This window comes from Schistocerca gregaria, chromosome X (assembly GCF_023897955.1).
Source record: "Schistocerca gregaria isolate iqSchGreg1 chromosome X, iqSchGreg1.2, whole genome shotgun sequence".
NCBI lineage: Eukaryota > Metazoa > Arthropoda > Insecta > Orthoptera > Acrididae > Schistocerca > Schistocerca gregaria.
Window position 1 is genome coordinate 763,603,825 of NC_064931.1, and position 10,178 is coordinate 763,614,002.

Here is a 10,178-nt window from a genome sequence, read left to right on the forward strand (position 1 = left end):
ACAGCGTTAATTAGCAGTGATTTTTCTGTTCGGTTTTGTAATTTATCACTACGTGTTTCGGTCGAACGGATACGTGCATCTGATTCCGTTGTCCACAATTTACGTCACTCATTAACCTACCATGTGGTTGGTTGAGAGCAACGATTTCATAAGTGCCTACAGATATCAGCCCATTGAGATCGTCGCATTCATCACGAAAATTCTGCAAAGCGACTTCGAACAGCTTGTTTAAGGGATACAACTTGTTTAAGGGATTATTTTAGAAGAGATATAGAGTAGAAATTCCACACACGAACAAGCGGTAGCTCAGAGGAGAATGCTAGTGGTATAGCGTTAACCGCTTCGCGTTTCTATGAGTATGGTCTTTATACCACCGGAAATGCGGGAATACAAGCGAGAAATGCGAAGACTATTTAGTATTAAACCGAGTCAATGCGATTAAATTAAACACAAGACGTATTTAAAATGAACGTCTGACGTGGCTGTATTTATTGTGGTAAGTTACTATGAGACCAAACTGCTGAGTTCATCGGTCCCCAGGCTTACACACTACTTAATATAACGTAAACTAACTTACGGAAAGAACAACACACACACACCCATGCCAGGGGGAGGACTCGAACCTCCGACGGGGGGAGCAGCGCGAACCGTGGCAAGGGGCCCCAGACCGCGTGACTATCCCGCGCGGCGACGTGGTTGTTGGAAGCCTATTATTCATTTATTTTCTTGCATCAGTTTACGTCTTCAAGGGTCCATGGAATTCATTCGTTCCAAGATTTTAGATTATTCCAGCATAGTGCTAGACAATTAAAGGCACACTTCTACGATATCCAGTGTTAATCTGAAGTTGTTACGTAGCTAGTTCTCCATCGTGAGACACAGAAGAAGTCACGGTCACTGCTGCTGCTAAGTAGTTTACGATTTTACGTCCCGTCGGCTACGAGGCCGTTAGAGAAGGAACATGAGCTCTAAATGGCCGAGAATGTGTAAACAAAACGGTCGTGTCTATTAAAAGAATAATTCCGCGATTTGTTTTGGGTGATTTAAGGAAATCACATGAATCTTAAAAGTGGATGGCCGAACGATGATGCCTCGATCCTGCTTATCCCGAACGTGAGTCTAGTGATACAAGGCGACGCTACGTCGCTCGCCGATTGATACTTTGGGTATAATGAATATGTTGGAACGTCATAAGGATTTCATAGAGCACTAATGCAGTGAATAGAGATAGTGTAATATATTCATTGACAAAAGAGTCAATACATTCCTTCCCCCTCCCCCCGTCTCCCCTGCCCCGAGCCAAAAAACTACATTACTCTGAAAGGCAGTATGACAAGAAAAATGTCACAGTAGTGTAACGAGAATTAGCAACAGAAAGTCTGGCACGATGCTGATCTTAGCATGAATCAGATACGATAAAGGTGTAGTCCTTTTTTGCCTAGCTCGACGAGAAAAATAAAAAAGTGGAAGGCTTGCAACGGCGAGCTCACTGCGATGTCTCTCGGGACATGAGCTGCGGGTGGAGCAGCTGCCAGAGGAAAGTGGTGCCACTGACACACATACTCCTCGTTTATTTGTGTAAACAAGTTTTTGCTGCCCACGCCGCGCCTACTTTCAACGGAAGTAATATGCTACGATACTAAACGTGCCGAGATTTGTCTGTTATCTGCACATAACAGACATTGCGTTTTTTTTTTTGTTGCTTATTTGACTTACAATTCTTCCTGACAGCGACGTAACTACATGAAGATTAATTTAAAATTAATTTATGGATAGAAATTACACCTCGAAATACTCGTGATACTTACTAAAGATAAATTGTTTTATGTACGGGTTTCAAGGTATCTGAGTTAAGATTAGAGATTCTAGATCGAAATAAAATTAAAGCTTTATAAAGGCAGTGCTGCAGGGAAACAAGAAAGAAAGAGGAGCTAGATGTCTGCGATCCGTTGATATCAAGGTCATTACACACAAGAACACGGATGGAAATTGGCTATGACTTTGTTTGAGGATTCATACTGGTATTCGCTTCAAGTCATTTATGACAACTAGGATAACCTGTATCCGACAGTCAGGCACAATACAGAATACGACACCTTCAATATCGCAACCTATGCGCCGACTCACAAGGCTTATGACGAAAGGAATACGATTAGATTGGATCCTACGATAAAGAACGATAAAGTCACAAACACGAATTGTTATTCTTCGCAACCAATGATTGCAGATTAAGTGTCTGACCACATCCACACGAACACTAAACAAGATTATTAACCTATTTCAGTCGAATGGGTTCAAATGATGGCTCTGAGCACTATGGGACTTAACTTATGAGGTCATCAGTCCCCTAGAACTTAGAACTACTTAAATCTAACTAACCTTAGGACATCACACACATCCATGCCCAAGGCAGGATTCGAACCTGCGACCGTAGCGGTCGCGCGGTTTCAGACTGTAGCTCCTAGAACCGCTCGGCCACTCCGGCCGGCTTAATGGGTAACAGGTTCGAGTATATCTTCACGGATCTACTTATCAGTTGTTAACGGTGGCATCTGATGACTTCTTTCTAAATCTACATCCATATATATATATACTCAACAAGTAGCATTAAGGTGTGTGGCGGAGGGTACTTCGTGTACCACTGTCACTTCCCTTCATTTCCTCTTCCATTGGCGAGTAGTTAGCTGCAAGAACGATTGTTGGTAAGCATACGTACGTGCACCGGGCGCGAATCTGTCAAAATGTACCTTCATGATCTTTTCACATACTTAAGAGGAAGCATTATATTGGTTGATTCTTCTAGGAACGTACGCTCTAGGAACATTAACAGTAAATCACGCCATGATGCAGAACGCCCCTCTTGCAGCGCCTGCCACCGGAGTTTGCTCAGCAACTGCCTGACGCTTTCGTGCTTACTAAATGAAGGTGGAATATTGAAAACAGTTTTCCCTCAGAGCTGCGCCGATAGCTGATTAAACACTTATTCGTGGCAACATATGTGAACCAGAATTGAGTCTGCTCTCATTATTTTCCCTAGGCACATCGCGAGCTACAACACACTGCTTGTCTAATTCACTCGCAGAGTACACTTTCCTTCTTTGCATTTCGAATGCATCAACGCCACTTCTCATAAGATAAATTAAGGAGGAGTTTGGAGAAAACAAATACCACATCTACGATGTTACGAAAGGTAGAAGCCGATACAGCGCGGTGTTTTACGTTTTAAATTTGTTACCTGTGGTGCAACCACTTTCTACAGTTACCATTCTTTTACTTAACCGACAGGATCACTGCTGTTCTCTTCGTCCTCATCGTTCCTCATATTATGGAACTGTTCAAATCTGGTGAAGCAGTAATAAGGGCCTGTACTCATAACCAGAAGCTCAATGATTATAAACGCTCCTAAAATTACTTCAGACAAATATTATGTGGTTTTATATGCAAGCACACTGTCAGTTTCTTCACTGTTGCCCTCTGTCCCACCTGGTAATACGTTTTCACCGGCTGCATCATGCCCTAAAGACCCAAGTACATATAGGCAATGATTGTCTGAAAGTAATTTTGGTTCACATTTGACATCGTCATTACACCCTAGTTACCTTGCGAAACAACGTATTGCCTTAGACAGCTATCCTACTTGCGCGAAAAATCCAGGAAGTCTCAAACTCGCACTGCTTTCAGTTTCTTTAGTGAGGAACTGCGTGCGATCCAAGTAACAAAATCCGATTGGGTAGAGAGGAAGGAATGTCATGAGCTCAGATCAAGTGAGAAATGGAATGTAAAACGACAGATATAACCACTTTGGACAGAATTTTGTTAACAGTGAATCTAGTGTGATACAAAAGGTTGTCTGCGGTGTCAGTATTGCATAGTTGCAGAAAATCTGCTTTCGCAGTGAGACAGTGACATCTGATAAGAAACCTATTTTCTGTAACCCTTTCCTGAGTTCCTACAACGCCACAACACGCGCCAGTTCAGGGTGACACTCAAACGGAGGCTGACTGCTTAGATTTTTGGTGGTCGTAAGGATTTGTTCGTCGACATAGTGCAGACGGCTTAGGAAATATTACGGCACGCTGATTTCAGTAAGTAAACTAGGTCTCCGGGTTGCATATAGTATGTTAAAACCATTCGCAGTGTCTTATTGAGTGGCAGCCATGTTTAGTACACAAAATGCTGAGATACATATTCTGAATTCACCACTGCTATTCGACCGGGCCAAGCTACGTTTGTCTGCCACATCCTTCATGAGTGTTATTATCATCATCATACCACACGCACAACGGACAAAATGTAGTCAGTTACATACTGAATGGCTCTGAGCACTATGGGACTTAACTGCTGAGGTCATCAGTTAGTTACATACTGAAGTTGGATAAAGTTTCAAATGAATCTAAGCACTATGGGACTTAGCGTCTGAGGTCATCAGTCCCCTCGACTTAGAACTACTTAAACCTAACTAACCTAAGGACATCACACACATCCATGCCCGAAGCATGATTCGAACCTGCGACAGTAGCAGCAGCGCGGTTCCGGACAGAGGCGCCTAGAACCGCTCGGCCACAACGGCCGGCTTGGATAAAGATTCACAGATTAAATCATAAGTTAAAGCAGCACATCTTTGAACGAACAATCAAAACAATCTACTAGTCAAGAGACGCCATATCTCCGGATTACGCTTGTTCCTGTGTTCCTCTGAAGCCTCACGTGGGTGTGATTCAGTTCTGCTTATTTTAGTGACTATTAAATAACGATTATGGCCAGACATTCCGAAACAAAAGATCATATTTTGTCCGTCATGTTCCGAAGGTGGATGTGGCATCACCAATCTTATATTCCACAGCTCACACAGCTGAACGCGAACGAAGACTCTGGGGCTGAAAAGAATACTGGTTTCCAGGTTATTAGTCGTCCATCTCTTTCCTTTGGAGAGCAGACACCTGCCGTCGAACGTCTCGCGCACGAGCTACTGGGAGAAGAGCCGTGTTTTGTGGGAGCCAGAGATAAACACACACGCGGCAAGCCCACGGTGCCTACCTGCTCGCTTGTGCCGGCTGCGGACTCACCTGGCGCGAAAGGCATGTTGCGGCGGCTCGGCGGCGACTGGCGTCTGGCGCAGGCGACCATCACCTTCTCCCGGCTGACCCACTGGCCGCCACAGCGAGGCGCGCATTCCCGGAACAAGGCCGGCCCGCAGGTTCAGTGCCCGCCCTCCCTCTCTTTCTCCTACCGCTCTTGGGCCGTTGTCGATTTCCATCGGGCGCCATCGAAACCCGCTACGTGCGTCTGGGAGGGACCCACGAAAACAATCTAAGGAGATACCATTCACTAGTCTTATGGAGGAATGGGGTTCAAATCGCCGTCTGAATACACTATTTTTCGCTTCAGTTCACACTCGAAGTTACACTACTGCCCATTAAACTTGCTACCCCACGAAGGCGACAGGAAGAGTATGCTGTGATATGCAAATGATTAGCTTTTCAGAGCATTCAAACAAGGTTGGCGCCGGTGGCGATGTCTACAACGTGCTGACATGAGGAAAGTTTTCAACCGATTTCTCATACACAAACAGCAGTTGATCGGCGTTGCCTGGTGAAACGTTGTGATGCCTCGTGTAAGGAGGAGAAATGCGTACCATCACGTTTCCGACTTAGATAAAGGACGGATTGTAGCCTGTCGCGATTGCGGTTTATCGTATCGCGACATTGCTGCCGCGTTGGTCGAGATCCAATGACTGTTAGCAGAATATGGAATCGGTGGGTTCAGGAGGGTAATACGGAACGCCGTGCTGGATCCCAACCGCCTCGTATCACTAGCAGTCGAGATGACAGGCATCTTATTCGCAGGGCTGTAACGGATCGTGCAGCCACGTCTCGATCCCTGAGTCAACAGATGGGGACGTTTGCAAGACGACAACCATCTGCACGAATAGTTCGACGACGTTTGCAGCAGCATGGACTATCAGCTCGGAGACCGTGGCTGCGGTTACCCTTGACGCTGCATCACAGACAGGAGCGCCGGCGATGGTGTACTCAACGACGAACCTGGGTGCGCGAATGGCGAAACGTCATTTTTTCGGATGAACCTAGGTTATGTTTACAGCATCATGATGGTCGCATACGTGTTTGGCGACATCGCGGTGAACGCACATTGGAAGCGTGTATTCGTCATCGCCATACTGGCGTATCACCCAGCGTAATGGTATTTGGTGCCATTGGTTACACGTCTCGGTCACCTATTGTTCGCATTGACGGAGCTTTGAACAGTGGATGTTACATTTCAGATGTGTTACGACCCGTGGCTCTGCCCTTCATTCGATTCCTGCGAAGTCCTACATTTTAGCAGGATAACGCACGACCGCATGTTGCAGGTCCTGTACAGGCCTTTCTGGAAACAGAAAATGTTCGACTGTTGCCACGGCCAGCACATTCTCCAGATCTCTCACCAACTGAAAACGTCTGGTCAATGGTGGCCGAGCGACTGGCTCGTCACAATACGCCAGTCACTACTCTTGATGAACTGTGGTATTGTATTGAAGTTGCATGGGCAGCTGTACCTGTACGTGCAATCCAAGCTCTGTTTGACTCAATGCCCAGGCGTATAAAGGCCGTTATTACGACCAGAGGTGGTTGTTCTGGGTACTGATTTCTCAGGATCTATGCACCCTAATTCCGTGAAAGTGTAATCACATGTTAGTTCTAGTATAATACTTTTGTCCAATGAATATCCGTTTATTATCTGCATTCCTTCTTGGTGTCGCAATTTTAATGACCAGTAGTGTATGGAGGTAGCAGGAAAAAAATACTGGGGTAAAAGGTTGTCTACAACTTGTACAGAAACCAAACTACAGTTATAGCAGTCGAAGCACATGGAACGGAAAGCGTTGAGAAGAAGTAAAAAAACCTGAACTGGCAGACACTCGAAGATAGACGCAGACTGCGCGGCCGAGTCATATTAAAGTGATCACCGCTTATGTTCGACGTCAGCTTGCGATAATCACTCAAAGACGGCATGTGGAAGCACTACCAGAAGAGGGTGTATAAAACATGTCAGGGGGAATTGAGAAACAGTGAAGTTGTTGTAATGCGGAAACGGAGCGATTTACGCTATGTGATCGAAAGTATTCGCACACCTGGCTGAAAATGACTTACAAGTTCGTGGCGCCCTCCATCGGTAATGCTGGAATTCAATATGGTGTTGGTCCACCCTTAGACTTGATGACAGCTTCCATTCCCGCAGGCATACGTTCAATCAGGCGCTTGGAGGTTTCTTGGGGAATGGCAGCCCATTCTTCACGGAGTGCTGCACTGAGGAGAGGTGTCGATGTCCGTCAGTGAGGCCTGCACGAAGTCGACGTTCCAAAACATCCCAAAGGTCAGGACTCTGTGCAGGCAAGTCCATTACAGGAATGTTATTGTCATGTAACCACTCCTCCATAGGCCGTGCATTATGAACAGGTGCTCGATCATGTTGAAAGATGCAACTGCCATCCCCGAATTGCTCTTCAACAGTGGAAAGCAACAAGGTGCTTAAAACATCACTGTAGACCTGCGCTGTGATACTGCCACACAGAACAACAAGGTCTGCAGGCGCCCCTCCATGAAAAACACGACTACACCATAACACCACCGCCTCCGAATTTTACTGTTGGCACTGCACACGCTGGCAGATAACGTTCTTCGGGCATTCGCCATATCCACACCCTGCCATCGGATGCCACATTGTGTACGGTGATTCGTCACTCCACACAACGTTTTTCCACTGATCAACCGTCCAATGTTTACGCTCCTTAGACCAAGAGAGGCGCCGTTTGGCATTTACCGGCGTGATGTGTGGATTATGAGCAGCCGTTCACCCATGAAATACAAGTTTTCTCACCCCCCGCCTAACTGTCATAGTACTTGCAGTGGATCCAAATGCAGTTTGGGAATCCTGTGTGATGGTCTGCGTAAATGTCTGCCTATTACATGTTACGACCCTCTTCAACTGTCGGCGGTCTAATTCAGTCAACAGACGAGGTCGGCCTGCACGATATTGTGCTGTACATGTCCCTTCACCTTTCCATTTCACTATCACTTGGAAACAGTGGACCTAAGGATGTTTAGGAGCGTGAAAATCTCGCATACAGACTTATGACACAAGTGACACCCAATCAGCTGCCACGTTCGAAGTCCGTGAGTTTCGCGGTGCGCACCATTCTGCTCTCTCACTATGTCTAATGACTACTGATGTCCCTGATATTGAGTACCTGGCAGTAGGTGGCAGCACAATGCACCGAATATGAAAAACGTATGTTTTTGGGGTGTCTGGATACTTTTTATCACATAATGTATCTGACGTTAAAAGGGAATGATCATTGCCTTCACACAGGAAGGTGGAGACATTTTCGAAACGCCTAAGTTTGTAAATTGCTCGTGTGAGACCCTGGTTATAGTATACCGTGCTACCGTGCATGACAAAATGGCGCTATCCAAAATCGATGCCGGTGCAACTGTGGTGCGCCATAGGCCACCTAGATAACAGACGTAGACGACGACTGAGGAGATACGTACAGGCGAACAGACATGCAACCGTTTATCAGCTTACTGCCAAGTTGATCCAAGGAGCTACCAATAGTGTCTCCTCGATCACAGTTTGGTGAACGTGGCTGTGGGGGCCTCCGCAGCAGGACCCTGGTTCATGCACCCATGATGACTGCTGTTCATAGGTGACGAAGGCTGGAATATACAAGCAAATACCGCATCTGGTCGTCCACTGAGTGCTAGCATGTGTAGGTGTCCTTTTCAGATGAATCACGTTTATGCTCCATCAGGCTTGAAACGTCTCGAAGTAAACGCTCTGCAACAATCTTCGGAAGGATCCAGACAAGACAAGGGAGCATTATGGTCTAGGGAATGTTTTAGGGGCATTCCCTGAGTGATCTCATGATTCCGGAAGGCACAATGGATCGACACAAGTACACTACTGGCCATTAAAATCGCTACACCAAGAAGGAATGCAGATAATAAACAGGTATTCATTGGACAAATACATTATACTAGAACTGACATGTGATTACATATTCAAGCAAGTTGGGTGCATAGATCCTGAGAAATCAGTACCCAGAACAACCACCTCTGGCCGTAATAACGGCCTTCATACGCCTGGGAATTTAGTCAAACACAGCTTGGATGGCGTGTACAGGTACAGCTGCCCATGCAGCTTCAACAAGATACCACAGCTCATCAAGAGTAGTGACTGGCGTATTGTGACGAGCCAGTTGCTCGTCCACCTTTGACCAGACGTATTCAATTGGTGAGAGATCTGGAGAATGTGCTGGCCAAGGCAGCAGTCGAACATTTTCTATATCCAGAAACGCCCGTACAGGAGCTGCAACATGCGGTCGTGCATTATCCTGCTGAAATGTAGGGTTTCGCAGGGATCGAATGAAGGGTAGAGCCACGGGTCGTAACACATCTGAAATGTAACGTCAATGCGAACAAGAGGTGACCGAAACGTGTAACCAATGGCAACCTATACTATCACGCCGGGTGATACGCCAGTATGGCGATGACGAATACACGCTTCCAATGTGCGTTCACCGCGATGTCGCCAAACACGACGGATGCGACCATTATGATGCTGTAAACAGAACCTAGATTTTCCATTCGTGCACCGAGGATCGTCGTTGTGTAGACCGTCGCAGGCGCTCCTGTATGTGATGCAGCGTGAAGGGTAACCGCAGCCATGGTCTTTGAGCTGATAGTCCATGCTGCTGCAAACGTCGTCGAACAGATGGTTGTTGTCTTGCAAACGTCCCCATCTGTTGACTCAGGGATTGAGACGTGGCTGCACGATCCGTTACAGCCATGCGGATAGGATGCCTGTCATCTCGACTGCTAGTGATACGAGGCGGTTGGGATCCAGCACGGCGTTCCGTATTACCCTCCTGAACCCACCGATTCCATATTCTGCTAACAGTCATTGGATCTCGACCAACTCGAGCAGCAATTTCGCGATACGATAAACCTCAATGGCGATAGTCCACAATCCGACCTATATCAAAGTCGGAAACGTGATGGTACGCATTTCTCCTCCCTACACGAGGCATCACAACAACGTTTCACCAGGCAACGCCGGTCAACTGCTGTTTGTGTATGAGAAATCGGTTGAAAACTTTCCTCATGTCAGCACGTTGT

At 46.4% G+C, this 10,178-nt stretch overlaps 1 protein-coding gene across 1 annotated transcript in view; it reads right to left on the bottom strand.

The window, feature by feature from the left end:
• Positions 1-5,161, bottom strand: part of LOC126298348 (uncharacterized) — a 122,998-nt gene extending 117,837 nt beyond the window's left edge. Inside the window, exon 1 of the mRNA XM_049989642.1 lies at positions 5,067-5,161. Within this exon, the coding sequence (XP_049845599.1) occupies positions 5,067-5,127 (61 nt within the window). The 5' untranslated portion in view covers positions 5,128-5,161. The remainder of the gene's footprint in view (positions 1-5,066) is intronic.
• Between the last annotated feature and the right edge of the window lie 5,017 nt (positions 5,162-10,178).